The sequence below is a fragment of the Protopterus annectens genome, chromosome 1.part2 (assembly GCF_019279795.1).
Source record: "Protopterus annectens isolate FY-2018-M chromosome 1.part2, PAN1.0, whole genome shotgun sequence".
NCBI classification, from domain to species: Eukaryota; Metazoa; Chordata; order Ceratodontiformes; family Protopteridae; genus Protopterus; species Protopterus annectens.
Genome location: NC_056727.1, coordinates 365,099,363 through 365,118,608, shown reverse-complemented (window position 1 = coordinate 365,118,608; position 19,246 = coordinate 365,099,363). Strand labels below are relative to the sequence as shown.

Genomic DNA, 19,246 nt, shown 5'->3' with positions numbered 1-19,246 from the left:
TAGATCCTACCCACTTACCGGGTGGTACATTGATGCTTATGTGCGTGCAGTCTATAGCACCCACTACCTCAGGGTATTCTTCTCTTTGGTGGAAGAGACGCATATTGCTGGTCAACGCCTCATGGCTGTTGTGGAAATATACGTGCTCACCGGCATGTGCTGACATGACATCCAGGAACTGGTGGAGTACCCTGGATGCTGATGGCTGTGAGATCTCCATGATATCCCCCAGCTGGCCTTTGGAAGGTATCTGTGGCTAGTATTCTTAGGCCTACACATACTTTGGTATCCACTGAGATGGGTTCCCCTCTATTGGTTGTGTGTGTGAGGTGTGGCTGACTCAACAATTTGCTGTAGGAGATCCCTGTCCACCCTATAGCACTCCACTATCTCCAGCTCATGTAGCCCCTGGTAGGTTACTCTGGGTCTGTACACTCTTCTCCTTCTCCTCACTGTGGGTTGGTCGTCAGCATTCTCATCCTCACCACCCTCAGCCTCTTCCACATGTTGATTTATGAGAGCTGCTACAGCCCCTATCATTTTTTTGCTTTTGTTTGGTAAAATCTCCCTGCTTGTGTACACTGGTGGTGTAGAGTTTGTGGGAAAAACCAGAGGGAAAGGTGTTTGCATAGTTTATAGTAGTGTTCTGGGCTGGGCTGCTGCCTGGGTAATTGGATGATTCTGATACATTCACCTGCCAGTTATGGGACTTCTCCTTACCTACCTACTGCTGTTTTCCTTACCTTCCTACTGCTGTTTTCCCTTCCCGCTGCCTTCCTGTTTAAGCCCAGGGGCGCACTGCGCAAACACAGTGCTCAGATGTGCACGGAGCTGCTATTTCCTGACATACTTTTTTTTTCTGTTTAAAACACGGTGCGTGGTATGCACACCCACTTAGGCAATGTAAAGAGTGCTTGGCAGCTTCAGACACACCCCCTTGCTTAGTTCTGTTAAGCTAAGGGCAAACCCGAGCCACAGGGCTCCAATAAGCTTACAGTATGCCTGACACACCCCTCTATGATGTCAGCTAGCTCTTAGGATTGCACCATGGTCTTCCTGCACCTACACGGTTGGGTGCAGGCTAGCCATGAGGGGGAATCTGGGATTTAGTACCATTCCCCTCATTTGCATAGGACTGCCTGCTAATGCCTAGTTACAAGTCTGACACTGAGCCTTCCCCCTTGGCAACAATTATTCACTGGCCATGTTGTCTTTTGCCTGCCACTGAGTATAATGGCAAAATTGTGATTTTGGATAGAATCCTTATTTCAAGTTTTTTCTTATTTTTAGACCAATTCCATTTGCGTGCCACTGCTCTATGCTTAAACAGCTGAAACCGGCTAAAAAAAAAATATATATATATTTTTTAATTTTTGCAACTGTTTTCCATGCCACTGGCTATATATTTGGCCACTGGCATGCTTTCCACATTATATGCACCCTTTATTTGGAGCGGTCATGGCTCCGTTTTGTAGTTTGCAGAAATGTACTGTTACTGACCGATTACATTTCTGCAGACTACACTAGTCCTGCACGGCTGGCTGCCAGCTTCCTGGATTGCAAATTCCCCTCATTTGCATGGTTTTCACCTACAAATGGGGTAAGTTGCATACAGGAGCTGTGTCAGTGCAGGAATAGTGCAGGAACGCTCATTCACATCCCAGGAGCTTATTCCTGGATCACACGGCGGCCATATAGCCTCCAGCAGCTCCTGCACTATTCCTGCACGCCATGCAGAGCTTGCTGAATCCTGGGGCTTGTCTTTGTCGAACACCAAATAAGGAAGAGAGGAATCAACAGCTTGCAACTCTGAAGCCCTCCTAGCCAAATTAACAGCCACCAAAACTAGGGCCTTCCAAGACAGAAGCTTCAAGTCAGAAGTAGCTGAAGAATCAAATACAAAGTCTGTAAGGACCTGCAAAACAAGCTGAAAATGCCAGGAAGGAACCAGATCCCAAACTGGGGGCTATAACAAAAAGGTACTTTTGAGGAATGCCTTGGAAATCTTGACAAAAGCCAAGGGGAACATTGTCCCTCCCAATCTAAAAATTAGAGATAGCTGCCAGCTGCACCTTAATGGTAGAAAAACTAGAACATGACAAACAACTCAGCAAGAAAATCCAAAATAGATTCTAAAGGAGAGGAAAAAGGATCAAGACCACAAGACTCCTCCCGCAAAGAACAAAATGTCTCCATTTACTGGAATCATACCTCTTAGGGCAAGAAATATGGACAAAGCCTGACAAAATGAAAAACGGGGGGACAAAGGCCCAAAAATAGTTTTAGAAAGTTGACAGAATAACACAATTTGTGTTAACATGCATTTTCTGAAGGATATGAAGTCTGAAACTCAAATGCCCATCATTATTTATTATCTATCTTTAAATCATCCCATTGATTTGTCAAAAAAACACAATTTTTATGAGGAACAGACCAAAAATATGAGGCAAAAATCTGGACAGTCTGTGAAAATCTGCAGAGTTAAGAGGTATGAGAATACACTTTCCTATTAGACTATTTTTGAGATGAGGACAAGATGTGAAAAAAAGCCTGTGAAAGCTTGTAATTTCTGGTCATCAAAAGAACTGGAGAAGTCATGCAGTTAACTTGGACTGAGGATTGGGGGAATCCAGACCTGCTGGATGAGAAATTAAATCCGGAATGGGATCCAGTACCCAAGGGAGGTACTTCAGAAGAAACCAAAGGAAGGGAAACCAAACCACACCTGATGAGGCCAAAAAGGTGCTATGAGGATCATAGTTGCTCTGCAGCAGGCTGTCTACTGAAGACATTTTGCAATCAAAGGAACTGGGGGATAACAGTAATGAAGTCCCAGTGAGCATGCAAAGGTCAGAGCATCCTGGGGTGACTCCCCAGAGGGAGAACTGAGGCGTAACAGCTACTGCACTTGATGCTGGACAGGGAGGCAAACAGATTACAACACAGACTGCCCCAGCTCTGAAAAATCCAAGATGCAAGTCTTGGACTTAGGGACCCACTCGTAGGGAAGCAAAACGCTTCTGCTGAGACGGTCATCCAGAATGTTTGGATTTCTCTGGGATGTGCACTGCAACCAGAAACTGCTGAAAAGAAATGTCCCACTGCCAAACCCTAAAGGCCTATTGACAAAGAGGATACACGTTTGTTCCACCCTGCTTGCTGAGGTACCAGACAACAAACATATAGCCCATCTGTATCATAATCACACCTCTGGGAAGGGCATCTTGAAAAATCTGCAATGCAAGGACCACCACTCATCTCCAGAACACTGATGTGAATGCCAGTCTCAGCAGAAGAGCCAGACCCTTGAACTGTCCTCCCTTCGAAATGCTTCTCCATCCCCAACCCATGAGGGAGGCGTCCATGATGACAGTGGCTGGGGAGCTGGAAAAACAACCGGTCTTCTGGTGGTTACTAAAGGAGACTGCAATCACCAACAAATATGGTTGTGACACACCTTTGTCAGTCATATTGGAAAATCCATTGTATGGGCTAGGAAAGACTACTGTACAGCCAGAGCTCACTGCAGAGCCCTCATATATCTGGCTAAATGGACCAATCCTGGGGATGCTGTCATATGACTTAACAGTTTCATAAGTGCATAAGATGCAGGCTTCAAGGATGCAAACAATAATAAGGCCTGAGCATGAAGGCTGATCACTCTGAAGCTTGGAAGTCTGCCAATTTGACTGACTGCATTAAAGTGGCAACCTATGAACTCTAACACCCGAACAGGCTATAGGCTCAACTTTGAGTAATTGACTGTAATGCCTAAATGGTCACATAGCTGGAGTATGGTATCCCTGGATGTGATCAAGGATAATCTTGCGGGGGGGAGTAAGGATCTAATCGCCCATGTAAGGAAAGATCTGGATCCCTGCAGCCAGAGCCATGCTGCAACCACCACCATGCACTTGGTGAACACCCGGGGGGGCTGCATTGAGACCAAATGGCAGGGTCCTGAACTGGCAGTGAACATCTTCCAGCCAGAAGTGCAAAACAACCTGGAGTGCCTGTCTTTCTTTACATGATGGTAGGCATCCTTGAGGTCTATAGAGTACAACCAATCATTCTTCCTCAGCAGAGTTAAGATGGACTGCCCTGTGAGCATCTGGAATTTGGTCTGTTTCATGAACAGATTCAGTTTGCTTAAATCCAAAAAGGGCCTCAGGTCATTGTTTTTCTCTGGTACCAAAAGGAAACTCAAATACACTCCGGATCCTTGTTGGTCAAGTTGGACCTCTTGGATGGCCGGTATGCAAGTAACTTGTCAATCTCTACTGCTGCCTGCAGTCTCTGACAAGGTGGAAAGTATGGGAGATGCTTCTGATGAAAATTTTGGACCTCAGAAAATGGAATACAGTGATATGATTTTCGGCTTTTCCCGGTTAGGGGTCTCCACAGCGGAACTCTGGTCCGCTCATGATTGGCAGTGGATTTCTACGGTGCCGAGTCGCCAGACCGACGCCCAACCTTAAACAAAGGCATGCCCATTCACGCTCGCACCTACCTGCATGTCTTTAACGTTACTCAACTGCGGGGAGGATATGCAGACTCCACACAGAAGGCGCTCCAGCCAAGAATTGAACGGGAGAACCTCTTGCTGCGAGGCGACAACGCTAACCGCTGCACCACCGCAGCTGTCAGAAAATGGAAAACAGTAGTGTCTGGAAATACCTCTTAGCACCTATGCTTCAGAGGTGATCGCCTCTCAGTCTTCTGGTTGAAGTGCCAAGTGACCCGTGAAAGCCTGCAGAGTAGGACAGTTGGACAACCCTTCAGGGTCAATGAAAAGGTCTGCTGGAGAAATCTCCACGGAAACCCTAATTCTGCAGACTGCCCCTGCCCTGTGGGTGACATCCATTACAATTCCCCTTGTTCTCCCAAGGAACCCTTTGAAGGAGCATCCTGAGAAGATTGCTGTGATTTTCTGAAAAAGAGGCATTTACTCCATCTGATTCCTTGAAAAGGTTCATTGAGGCGTGGTAAAACATACTTCTACATCAAACAAGATGTCTTCCCATCTTGTTCGCTCGTTCCTTATTACAGTATCTTCAACTCTGGTCCCGAGCAAGGAAGAACCATCAAACAGGGCATCAGTAAAGGACTCCTTGAAACAATCCGCAAAGTTGCATAACTGCATAAAAGCATGGTGTCACATAGCAATGACAGAGCTAGCTGCTCAAGATGCTCCATTGGCTGCATTCAAAAATGAGCCTCATGGAAATATTGGCAGTAAAAAGCAAGGTAGACAATTGAGTCTCCATCATCTGCTAAATCTCCAGAGACTGCTGCATCTTAATGTTCCAGACACCAAGTCATATTGGAGTCTTGTCAAGTACGATAAGTAATTAAGTGATCTCAGTGTTAATGTAGCCAAGGCATAGGAGCACTTCCCAAAATAAGCCAGAGACTCCCTATTTGGGGGATGGACAAACACTTCCTTCACAAGTCTCCTTTGGTGGCAGCTGCCACCACAAGAGTATCAACGGTCAGACCCTTACTCCAATGTGGATGCTCCTTCAGGGGGTGCAAGAATCCTGTCAGCCTTCTTGGGGGTGGGCTCCACTGTGTCAGGGTCTTTCCATGCCCACTGGGACACTAGGTCTTTGACCGTGTCCAGAGGGGGAAGCAGCCAAAGTGGATGGGCGCACGCCGAAAGCCTCCAAAAATACAAACTTCGCTGGAGACAGGGCTTTGATGTTCCAGCCTCCGATTTGGCAAAGCAGCTCCAACAGATCACCAAACAAGGTGTCATCCTGTGGAGACACAGGGAAATGCTCCCCTTCCTCAAGATCAGTATCCTCAGCAAGAGACTCCTCTGGAGAGTCAAGGTGTTTCTTCTTACACCTACTCTTCTCTGAAAACTCCCCCTCCAGTGATGCTGGGGGACAAGGAGAAGAGGCTCAAAGTTTTGTCAAGGGAGCAGAATGGAGACCCACTGATACAGGCTGACCAGGAACAGACTGATGGCTTGTTACAGGCCCAGACAAGAAAGGGGAAAGAGAGACCATCCGGGGAAACCCAACCTGTCTCCTGAAAGGAGAACATCCTTTCTACAATGTTGAAGGCTGGGGAGGAAGCTGGCCTCCCTGACCTGAGAGTCACAACACCCGAAAGTACCAGAGCCACCGGCGGGTCTTGAAGGGCTCTTTGGAAGTGGACAACCCCAACTGGCAGAACAGAGCTAAGGCAGACTCGGAACCTGGGTGGAGAAGGAAATGACTCCAGTGACAGCTCTAGTAGGGTGGCTGGGGCAAAAGGAGAAGCGGTCCTACCTGAAGGAGCCCCTTTAAGCAGAAAGGGACTAGGAAGGCTCAGAGCCTTACTGGTGGTTAGCACTGAGAAAGATCAGCTCTGAGGAGTCGGAGCAAATGGTGACAGAGCAGCTGGTGAAAAAAGTCATGACATCTTCAGGTTCAGTGAGCCTGAGAAGGAAGGACCAGGGGATGGAAGCGAAGAGAACCTCTTCCAATTCCCCTTGGAAGATTTCAAGTCCTGCAAACAGTGCTTCTCAGACACAACCTTCGAAGCTGAGGGAGAAGCAAAAGACAACAATGGTGCCAGAGGGGAGAAGAGCCTTGAGGACTGACTTGACCTCACGTTCATTAATCGCCCTGGATCCATACCCCTCACAGACTGAACATGCAGAGTCAAGGTTTGATGCCCCCAAGCAGTACACACATCTATCATGTGTGCCCTGTGACAACAACTTGTGCCTGTAGGCAATGCATTTTTCTGAAACTCTTGTAACAAAACACCTAGAAAGACAACAACTACAATATCTGCTAAGGGTACTTCAACAATACTAAACCTATCACTAAATCCAAGACAAGCACAAAGAATGCACCAATACAAAAAAAAAAAAAACAAAAGAAACACCAAAAGGCAGGAAGCCGATCCACAACCAATATCCTGAAGAACTAACTACCCATCTCACACAACGCCAACTAAACTAATGCTAAGAAAAAGGTAAGGGATGCAAAATTCAGTCCAAAAAGCACACTAATAGAATCCCAAAAAAGGACACACCAAGTGACGCTGAGATTCAGCTGCTGGCAGGAATGGTGTCAAACTGGATCTAAGGAATACGTTGAGGAGTGGGGGACTGCGGGTAAGGGAACTTCTAAGCCAGAAAGAGTAGAAGTTGGACCTGATAACCCACATGTTGAAGCCAGATGGAGCAGACACAGCATTGGATAAAAGTGATCTCCACGGTTCAGCGAAAGTTGTTTTGGCATAATTTTTTTCACAAAGCTGACTTTCCTACGAATCGAGTTTGACTTTGCCTTTTAGATCCTGCAGCATTTTCCTCTACAATGCTTTATCATAAATAGGCTTAGAAAATAAACAAAAAACACAGATACACAAGATTACAAAGGGATTTATTATAGTAGAAGGACAACCCAGAATAAAAACAAGGCAACTTGCAGTAAATCAGTATGCCACAATAAAAACACTTCTTCAAGCCACAATGTACAGATCTCTCACTAACTGCTACTTCAAAAAAAACAAGAGAAGAATACAAATGAACATAAGCAAACATAAAACCACACTACAGCAGTAATCCCTGAAATATTTGATTTCCCTGAATAGCTGTAAAAATGAAACATAAGACACAGAGGAATGGAAAAAATAACCAAAACAAGGTAGATGGCGTGTTTATAATCAGAAACTTTGACATTTACATAATGTTTCTGGTTCAAAGGCCTCATAAAAACAGTCTCCAGAGTAGATGAATCAACTAAAGGACCATCCCAGATATCTAAATCATTCTTAAATGTTCCTAAGGTAGGACTACTTCTAATGAACTAAGCAGTTTTTGTTCCACTTCATTAACGGATTGTGAAATTAATTTTGGTCTTTTTATTGCATTACATTTACTAAGTCTGTTAAGAAAGACTGCTCCCTCTCAAAAATGTCTTAGAATGCAGTTTGTTTATACAAACAGTGTCAGAAATGCTAAGCACAGCTTACCTTTCATTAACCTTTATTATACAGAAAACAGCCTTAGAAATTCTAAATTGCTGTTTATGGAGAATACTTCTACAACTCGATTCTTCTTGTAAACTTTCGCTGTATGCTTCACAGGGTGAACAAATCACTCTGAATAGCTGCCAAACACAACAATGGACTCAATAACAGGTCGGATATATGAAATAAGCAGTTTTATTAGCACTGTTTTAGATTTAATTTGTGTATTTCTGTAAAGCAAACCCATTACTTTCAGGTTCTTGGTCTTAATTATGGCTAAATTTCTTTCAAGTATCATACTGTTATTCATACTACTCCCGAATATTTATAATTGGCTACATCACAAACTGTGGTTGCCAACTATGATGTTACAGTCTGATCAAACCTGACCAAAAAGTATTACGCCACATTTATGACCAATGTGTAAAACAAAGGAAGTTATATCATTCACAGATGATATGTAAACTCCTATTTTAATGTCCTAGACATCCTTTGAAATCCAATACTTAAACTGGTACAGTACAAATAGAATATTGAACAATACTGGCTCCAAAATGAAACCCGGTGGTGCTACAGAAGTCAATAAGAAAAAATGTTCTTGTACCTTATACATGGCATTCTAGGCAATAAAAAAGATGAACATGATATTCTGAAAGGAAATCTTTCATTCACCAGGGCCATGTTTTAATAAAGACTGGCTACACTACTGTGGCAACTTGTTCATGTTTCAGACATAATTAGTGTGCCTTTATCTACAGTAGACTTTATGCATTATTAGACCAGTTGCTATACAAGTTTATATTTTGGATGTAAAATACTTCATCCTACAATTATGTACCCTACACCTACTTTAAGACATTACTCAGAATATTTTATATCAAAATATAAAACACAGTAAATATTAAAAACACAATGCAAAACAAGTTAGCAGATTGTCCATTTTCTAAGTACAACAGTGCCTTCCAAGGGTGCTACAGGGGAATAATGGACCTTCCAGGGGTTGGGAGATGCCACATTAGGCCTCACAACACCCATGAGAACTCTTACTTCCACACAACACCAACTATTCAGGAGTTATGGCTTGATCCATCAGTAGGGCAAAACTGCATTCCAAGACTGTACAATAGACTCCAGATGAAAAGCTATAGCACTAGGGCACCATTCTTCAGGTCCGGCTGCCACTTTTCCTACATCCAACAACTGTGAACTGATTCAGATACTCAGCATTTATGTTACATGAAAAATGAACAAAATCAACAGCAAAGGCACTGATTTAGTCTAAGTGTGATAATCTAAAATTCACTTCCTGGAACAATTATGGAGTTTAATTTCCTAAACATATTAAATTATGCAAAATACAATACAGCTTTCTAAATTCAACATTACCAGACAGCAAAAAGTTAAAGATAGATACAAGGACATGTGACCTTACTACCCTTGACCACTTAAATCTACTCCCTATCACCTGCCAGAGTAAAATGCCAGTTTCTTGATAAGCAGATCAGCTACAAACAAAGCAACTTACCGGTGGCGGGACAGTTTTATATCGAATATGAAAAACCGCTGCAATTAACACAATGTCTCGCAAGATAACCATGGCAGTGAGAGCAACTGCAAAACATCAAAAACAATGAATTAATTAAATCCACAGCATTTTTTACAAACAAAATGAGAACACTTTTTTATGTCACTTCAAAGGACATGCTTCTAATACACCTGTCAAGCAGCCTTTATCTGCAGACCTTCTCTAGTTCTCTCATACCTGGTTTTAGACCCCACCCTAACATTTTATGAAAATTTTCAATACTACAATTTCCAAAGATACAAATTAAGACAAAAAAATGAAAATTAAGAGGGATCAAATGGACTAATGACTATGAAGACACGATCCAAACGCACACACAGAAGAATGATCGGAAATAAAGAAAGGTAAACTCACCATAAGTGACTGAACACCTAACATGACAGAAACAACCAGGTAGCCTGCATTACAATGCTGGACATACGTACAGCATGTGCTTACCTCACTCTCTCTCCTTTGTTTAGCACTGAAAGATAAATGCGACTCAAAGAAATAGCTATACCACCCACCACTTCTGATTCAAGACACTCTTTATGGCAAGTCTATAGCTAGCAGATCGGGATCACTTCCCAATTTTATTTATAAAAGAAGACACTAATGAAATTCATTGGTGAAGGCCTCCAAAAACTACCCTGGTAATTCTAAATAAACACTGCCTTTTTAATGCATGTAATGCAGCATTAGTAAGGACTAGGTATTAAGCTTCTTCAACTTTCACAGGATATTCTGCATTTAATGCAGTGCTCATGGAAACAGATAAAGATAAAATGGCTACTATTTCTAAGAATTAAAACTTGTACGGAAACTTCCCTGCTTGGAGTTTTCTGCATTAGTACAATTTAAGAGATTTTTTCCTAGCAACCAGGTGGGCACACTAAACAAAAAATACCAACTTCAAAATCCGATTTAGGAAAATAAAAATAAGCATTTATATAAAAACGACTACAAAAATTAGAAAGGAAAGCTGTCATCAGGAACTTACCATAAATATAGATGTTTGAGAAGATTCACTGCTGCAGTCCTTACATCTGGGATTCCTTCTGTAGGCAAACCAACAGGTTGGCCCCACTTCCAGAGCTTTAAATTCCCCCCGAACATTGGCCAAGATCCTCCCACAAGAACAAAATGACATTAGTGGTACAACAGGTGCACTGGCCAGCACCATCTTTTGATCATTCTAGTCCTGACAATAGCCAGGTAGAACACCTCAGCAATAAAGTCCACTGGAATAGACAGAACAGTCCTGCGTCTCCCAGGTCGACACCAAAAGCCCCCAACATAACTCTCCACTTCTTAGTGCAAAAAACCAGGACAAAACCTAATTACAGGGAAACAACTGCCCGAAAATATGGACAGATTAAATACTGCAATTATAAACTTAGAAAATTACTAGAACAACAGGATTTATATTAGCATGCATTTTCTGAAGGATATGAACACAAACTCAAATGTAGGCCATTAACGGCTTCAATACTCCGTGATTTGGCAGAAAACCACAAACTTTAAAAGTAACAGACCAAATGTACAAGCCAAAAATCTAGACATTCTGCAAAAATTTGGAAATTTGAGAGATATGGCCCACAATCTCCTGCTTCAGGAAGTATATATTGATAAAAGAGGGAGGTGGAACATGGGAGAGAAGGTGCAGGAAAATGACTAGGATGCCTCCCTAACCCAAACGGGAAATGAGGAAACATGTCATATGGCAAAATAAAACAGGTTTGCTAATTACTAAACTTCAAACACTCAACCGAGGAAAAAGTTAATCTTCAGCCATGGTGAAATTTAACCCACAAAAGCAATATGCCTTTCAAATCCCTTTGTATGTTTAGCCTGGAGACATAAATTTACATGATTTCATGAAGCAAAAAAAATTGTAGTAAGAAACCATGAGCTCTATTTAAATATTCATCTTTAAGCTATAGACAGAGAGGTGGAGGCTATATACAGCCTTGTTTCATTCACAGTGGTCAAGATGTGATATGGCAGACTGTAAATCAGCAAACACAATGAACATTTTGTGCCACAAAGAAATATAATTCAGCTCCAGAGTTAGGCGCCAGCCACTGCTCTATTGTATTCATCTGTGCAATGCACGGATCTGTTGCATTCTGCTAACCATAAGTACAATTTTATACTGTATTTTGCACTTTTAAACTGTATTTTTGCTATACTGCTGATTCTTTTTACAACTGCTCTTGCTGTTTTGCTGCACTTTTTGTCTGCTATTGCATAAACTAGATTTAAACCTGCTGAATCTGGTTCTGTTTGCTTAATTGAGCACTAAATCTCAATATCTTTTGCTGGAGAAGGCACCCTGCACCCTTGTGGCAGGAGAGTGCAGTTAGCACTCATCTGATTGAAGATTGTGGTCACAGGGCTCAGTTTTGAGCTTTTTTATTGGATAAATTGTTTAATTCAGTTTGCTCACGTTTGCTACATAAGCACCACGTTTGCATGGGTTTGTGCTTGTTTTAACACACAGAGTTAGGCGACCAACCACTGCTCTGATGTACTCATATGCTTACGTGTAGCACACCCTGTACACATCGAGCACTACCGCACAGTGGGGATAACCACTGGCGGTTATAAATACCAAAACTTCAGTAGATAAATTTTCCCTTAGTAGATTCCCATAATCTGGATGAGAAGTCCTTAAATTGCACTTTGCTGCTCAGAGCACCTCAGCTGCATTTTTGCCCCTTAAACAATTCCAAAACCATCAAATCTACAATAGTCTCATACCATTTAAAGAACCCCCACTAGTACAGACCCTTTATAGAGCACCCCATTAGTATAGACCCTGTTTAGATCATCCAGTTATACCACACCTCTCCAATTTTCTCTCCCCACTGTGAAAACAGGATTTAACCTAGCATTATGGATGGTCATTTCCCTCCATTTCCTCCTACCAGCCTGACTGACATGGGAATCCTGAGGCAGTGTAGCAACTGCCTCATGTATATGGACACCACTCTACTCCTAAATCACTCAAGTACAATTTGTGAGAGATGCATCTACACTAAGAATCTGGAATCCTTGCTCTTCTTGCTCACAGAACAGTAACACTGGACAGGATGCCAGCTCACATACACCTTCTACGCAAACCATGCACTCCACAAACCATCATAAGCAGAAGTACTCACCAGAAACCTACCGAAACACTGGAGACCTTCCAAACACAAACATGCAACACCTAATACAGCAACTACGGCACTCAATACACACAAAAACACAAGCACTAGTGTCTCAATAAATAAGACCCTAAGGCAAAGCACATCTAAACCAAAGTTTTTAGTCACAGGTGACTCCACTGAGACACATAGATGTCCCATTGACCAGGCTGGACAAGGAGAAGGTTACAGCCAGCTGTCTGTCAGGTGTCAGGATCTGCCAAATCACACATGCACTCAAGTCTCTCAACAAGTACCATTATGACTCTGTCATAGTTCATGTTGGTGTGAATGACATGAGACATACCTCACTGGACTATATGAAGAGAGACATGATTGAGCTCTATGAATGTCTGTTCCAGGCAGGTATATCCCTAGCCTTGAGCAGCATTCTATCCTCCCCTAGGATGACACCACAATATAAACAAAAAATGACTGACTTCAACAATTGGCTTAGTTTCTGGTGTCATTCTAAAGGGATCCAGTTCCTGTCAGCCTAGGATAACATGGTTGACGGACCATGCTGCTTTTCCAGAGATGGTCTTTACCTGTCACCTCTAAGCATTCGGTTACTGGCAAAGGCACTTCCCTCCCCCACAGTGCCTTTTTTAGGCAAGGTCAAGAACAAAATTTCCAATGTGAAAGTCACTCACAAATAAAAAAAGAAGTTATGTACTCACCATAACGTTCCATCTGAGTAGATACTTCATTTGTCTGCAACCTGTGGGAGTTGGATCCGACCTCGGATCCGAACCGGCAGCTTTCCAAGCTTCAAGATCCGAGCTCCTAGCTCCTCCCCCCTACCCATAATCCCTTACTACCAATCACATTACCTCAGATCGGTTATTTTGCCCTATAGGCTAAAGACGGAGAAGAAATTCTCCAAAGGACAATACCTTACCGAGGTTCGGGGGATGGCAGGGGGGGTCGGTTGCAGACAAATGAAGTATCTACTCAGATAGAACGTTATGGTGAGTACATAACTTCTTTATCTGAAGTAGTTACTTCATTTGATCTGCAACCTGTGGGACAGAGTCCCCAGCTTACCTAAAGGCCCTGGGTGGTCCCTACGGAAGGATATTCCGAAGCACCGCGGAGCCAAAGGAAGCCCTACTTCTGGAGATCATGTCCAGCTTGTAATGAGAAATGAACGTATGGGAAGAAGACCAGGTAGCTGCTGAACAAATATCGTCTACTGGAACTCTAGACCAAAAAGCTGTTGAGGTAGCCACAGATCTAGTAGAATGCGCCCGAACGGCAACCGGAGCTGGCTTCCCAGTTGAAATGTATGCTTGTCTAATACACTGAGAGATCCAATTTGCCACTGTCACCTTAGAAATTGGTTTGCCCATGGCTGACTTAGCATAAGAAATAAACAACTGGTCTGACTTGCGAAAATCTTTAGTCCTATGCAAGTAAAAACGTAGTTGTCTGTGCACATCCAATTTGTGCAATATGTATTCACCTTTGTTTTGGAAACTCGGGAAGAAAACAGGGAGGTTAATAGACTGATTAATGTTAGTCCTGAGGGCCACCCTATCTTTGTGAAAAATAAGGTATGGATACTTAACGCACAAGGCTTGCAACTCTGATACCCGCTTGGCTGAGGTGACAGCAACCAAGAAGGCCGTTTTCCAAGATAAGAATTTTAAAGGCACTGAGGCCGCCGGTTCGAAAGGTGGTCTTGTTAATGCTTGTAAGACCAAGGTAAGATCCCATGGAGGAATAGCCGGCTTAATGGGAGGCTTTAAGAGAAACATGCCTTTTAAGATGGCTTTGCGTATCTTTGCTGACGCCAAAGAATTTACGCCATCCCCCACATGATAATGAGAGATGGCTGCAAGTTGGACTATAATGGTGGACGCACTAGCTCCCTGCCTAAAAAGGAGGGATAAGAAGTCCAGGATAGTGGGAATAGGAACAGTAAAGGGATCTAAGTCCTTATCCTTTGCCCAGATGGAAAAGCGTTTCCATTTACTGTTGTAGAGCTTTCTGGTGGATGGCTTATGAGCTGCCACCAGAATGGCCTTAACCGGGGACGAGATACTGGGAGTCCTTGCCATTAACGGAACTGGATCAACCAGGCCGTGAGCCTGAGGTTGACCAGGTTCGGAGTGTGGCATCTCGTCGGATGCGAGATTAGGTCTGGTCTGGGATCCAGAATCCATGGGGGGGGCCACACTGTGAGACTGCAGAAAGGGGAACCAGACTTGTCGAGGCCAGAATGGGGCAATGAGAATCACTCTGCTCCCCAACCGACAGGCTTTCTGGATGAATTTCGTCATCAGAGGAAGAGGAGGATACGCATAAAGGAGACCGGGCGGCCAAGCATAAACCAGAGCGTCCCTGGGGGATTCCCCTCTGGGGGGGAACTATCGCGAAGTAATCGCTGCATTTTGAGTTTAGGGGAGAGGCAAAAAGGTCACAGCGATGTTGACCCCATTTGAGGAATATCTGCTTCGCGACAGAGGGATTCAGAGACCACTCGTAAGGGCTGAGAAATACCAGACTTAAGTTGTCCGCTAATATGTTGGACCGCCCCGGAATGTGCATTGCTATCAGAAAGCGGTTGGTGGAAATAGCCCATTCCCACACTCTCATGGCTTCTCGACACATGGGGTAAGACCTGGTCCCTCCCTGTTTGTTTATATACCAGACAACGGACATGTTGTCCGTCTGGCTTGCAATAGTCCCCACAGGTAGAAGGTGATGGAGAGCTTGCAACGCCAACAGCACTGCCCTCATCTCTAGGACGTTGATATGCAATGCAGTCTCTAGAGAAGTCCACGTGCCTTGGACGAACTTGCCTGCGTAATGCCCGCCCCACCCGAGGCAGGAAGCGTCCGTGGTCAACGTGGCTTTGACTGGGGGAATCACAAACGGTCTCCCTTCTTTGAGTTACTGAGCCTGTAACCACCAAAGTAGGGAGTCCCTGCATGCCCTGCTCAGAGGAATCGGCGTGTCCAAGGGATGGACTGATAGTGACCATTGGACCTGGAGAGTCCATTGTAACACTCGCATTCGCAAACGAGCATGGAGAGAAAGGCCGATCGCTGCCGACATAGACCCTAACGCCCTCTGGACTAATTCTGCTGGAAGAGCGGGGCTCCGAAGAATGTCCAAGATTTGGCGAGACAAACTGTTCAGCCTGACCGATGTCAGAACCACTCTGGAGATTCGAGTATCCAACCTGGCCCCTATGAATTCTAGGGCTTGAGTGGGGCACAGGCAGGATTTCTTTACATTCACCGAAATGCCCAAATGACCAAACAGAGATAGGGCATAATCTCTCGCCGTAACCAGTAGATGCTTGTTGGGAGCGGTGAGGAGCCAGTCGTCCAGGTAAGGGAACCCCTGAATGCCCTGGAATCTCAGGTGGGCTGCAACCACTGCCATGACTTTGGTAAACACTCTGGGGGCTGAGGTTAGGCCAAATGGAAGAACCCTGAATTGATAATGACTGGCTCCTAGCCGGAAGCGGAGGAACCTCCTGGATCGTCTGTCCATTAGTATATGGTAGTACGCATCTTTGAGGTCCAACGAGCACATCCAGTCGTTCTCCTGCAGAAGGGGGAGAATAGATTGGAGGGTGACAATCCGGAACTTTTCCTTGGGTATGAACAGGTTCAGGGACGAAAGGTCTAGAATGGGTCTGAGGTCCCCCGTTTTCTTTGGCACCAAGAAGAACCTGGAGTAATAACCCAATCCAGACTGATCTGGGGGGACGGGCTGGATGGCTCTTTTTCTTAGCAACTCAGAAATTTCTTGAGTTGCAGACTCCCTTTGATGGGGTGGAACATCGGGGAGATGTTTGGGGGGGTGAGAGAACGGTATCGTGTAACCTCTGGATATTATCAGGAGCACCCATCGATCGTTTGTAATGGACTCCCAATTTGACAGGTGCTCCGATAATCGCCCCCCGACTGCCTCCAGAGAGGGACAGTCGGGCAAGCCCTCAGGGCTGTTGCGCGGGTCCCTCCGAGAAAGGTTCTCTACACCCGAAGTTACGCGTGCCCCCTCTGCCTCTGGGCCGGCGTCCACCTTGTCCTCCTCTACCTCTAGATGACGAGTTGTCCGCAGCAGGACGGGAATGCTGAGATTTACCGAACCACAGCTTCTTTTTCCCCCTTTGATTCCTGGAGAAGGATCTTTGGGGGTTAGAGAAGCGGACTCCGACGGCCGACAGCGTCTTCCCATCTTTTTCGCTTTGGACTACCGTGTCGCGAACTGATGAGCCAAATAAGGCTGAACCATCATAAGGGGCATTCGCAAAGGACGCCTTGAAGGGATCCGTGAAGTCGCAAAGGTGGAGCCAGGAGTGCCGTCGCAAGACTACTCCTACTCCGCTAGCTCTAGCGGCTCCTTCTGTGGCATGGGAAAGAAGCCGCATAGATGTATTTGATATGGACTTTAGAGTGGCCATTCGAGTCTCAAAAACCTTTTGTCTGGGACCGACATGGACTCCGGAGGGGCTGCAGCGTATTCTTTAATTAAGTCACGCTGAAGCCTGATAGTGTGTGCCATGTAGTTCAGCGACCTTATGGCAAAGGTCGCTGAAGCAAACATCCGCTTCCCAATACGGTCCAAAGCCCGGGACTCCTTGTCCGGCGGATGGACCGAAGAACTCTTGGGCAAGTTCTTTCTTAGTGGCCGCCGCCACCAACATAGCATCAACCAGCGCACCTTTGGACCAAGAAGTTCTATCAGAGGGAGGACTGAGGACCTTATCTGGGCGTCTAGGGATAGGCTCCACGGTGTCGGGCTCCTTCCAAGCCCTGGTGGTAATTAGGTCCACCAAGGGGTCGGCTGGGGGGGGGGGGACACCCAGGAGGTAAATGGGCCTGCCTCAAAGGCCTCCAGAAATACGGACTCGTCCAGGGAGGGCTTTTGGGCAGACCACCCCCCTCTTATACGCAACATTTCCATGATGTCTCCAAATGAGACATCTTCAGGGAGTGATCTTGGGGAACCCTCCGTATCATCCAAATCCGTATCCATGGTAATGGACTCGGGGGAGTCCAGGTGCCTCCTTTTGCACTGGTGCTTCTGAGGCACCTCTTCGGCGGGGCTGTCCGAAGACGGCTCGTCCACCGGGTGGTGGTCCTCCCTAGGAACTAACTGGAGGCTTTGGGCAGGCTGTCCAGATGGACGGATGATCGAAGACAGACCCTGATACAGTGGGGGCACGGGTGGATCCGAAGGCCCGGTCGGGGACCTGGATGACCTCGACAGTACCCTCTCCACCACCTCAAAAGCTGAGGGAGATTCACGGTCACCAGCCTGAGAAAGCAACCTCCTCGGCTCCGAGGATAGGATCGGGTTCGGAGCCGAAGCAATCGGGCCCGAGGTGGTGGTGTGCTCCGCTCCAATCGGCGCCGAAGACACAACCACCCCCTCGGATCTGATGCTCAACCCTCGGCCCCGAGAGCTTGGCTCCGACAAGCTCGAAAGTATAGTCGGCGTCGAAAAGGGCCTGGATCCGACAACTCCGAGACCCGATAACGGGTCGGAGAAGGAGTGATCGGGGCAAAAATGGGGGCTGCACTCCCTCCCAAGGGGGGGGGGAGGCAAGAGCATCCCCATCTGCATCTGGGTCTGTAAAAATCTTCGCATCATCCGATCCATGTCCGCTTCGGAGATGCTTCTAGTAGACCGCGAGGAGGTAGTCGAGGCAGGCCGGGAGGGCCGCCTCGAAGACCTCGAGGGAGATCTATCCTCCTCCTCTGGCTCCGGAGAAAAGGAAGGTGAACGGAGCCGAGAGGACAAGGATCTGGAGACCCTCTCAGGGGACTTCAGAATCTTTTCAGGCGGAGCCGAGGGATGAGACTCGGCCCGCCTCTTTGAAGTATGGCCCTCTCTCTCTCTCTATGTTTCTTCTTCTCCCTGTGGGAAGAAGAACCAGACTCCACAGAGCTACTACCCGATAAGGGAGGTTGAGTCCCGGGTACAGCTAAGGGAGTAGCCTGCGCCGAAGCTACAGCAGTAGCTTGAACCCGGCTGGGAGAGGAAGAAGAAGCCGATTCCGGAGGGATTTTTCCCGCCAGGATCAGCTTGTTCTTCCTGTCCCTAAGTGCCCGAGGGTTGAAGGCCGCACAAATTTGGCAGGCCTCCGGCAAATGTGCTGCCCCCAGACATAAAACACACCGAGTGTGGCCATCAGCTGGGGAAAGCTTGTGGCCACACTCAGTACATTTTGAAAATATAGCCTTAGACTCAGCCATAAATTCTCTCACACACACACACCCAAACACTAGGGGGGGGAGGGGGAGAGACAAATTTAAACTAAGGAAAAAAGAGTTTTTTTTTTTTTTTTTTTAAAGTGGGTTTTGAAGGATTCAACACTAAAACAACACACACACAATTTAAGCTAGAACTAGCTATAGAAAAAGGAACAATCTCACCAGGCCAGGAGCTCTTCACTAAGAAGCAACTGTCTTTAGCCGCGGCAAAAAACTATCTGGGGTAATGTGGTTGGTAGTAAGGGATTATGGGTAGGGGGAAGGAGCTAGGAGCTCGG

At 45.6% G+C, this 19,246-nt stretch overlaps 1 protein-coding gene across 3 annotated transcripts in view; it reads right to left on the bottom strand.

The window, feature by feature from the left end:
• The window catches only part of CRLS1 (cardiolipin synthase 1), a 317,085-nt gene that overhangs the window by 187,657 nt on the left and 110,182 nt on the right, over positions 1 to 19,246 (bottom strand). For 2 of the 3 annotated variants that reach the window (XM_044056482.1, XM_044056498.1), the window contains exon 4: positions 9,500 to 9,585. In XM_044056482.1, coding sequence (XP_043912417.1) covers positions 9,500 to 9,585 — 86 coding nt within the window. Of the gene's footprint in view, positions 1 to 7,977; positions 8,115 to 9,499; positions 9,586 to 19,246 lie in introns of all 3 variants that reach the window. The other variant, XM_044056490.1, reaches the window with a different exon arrangement.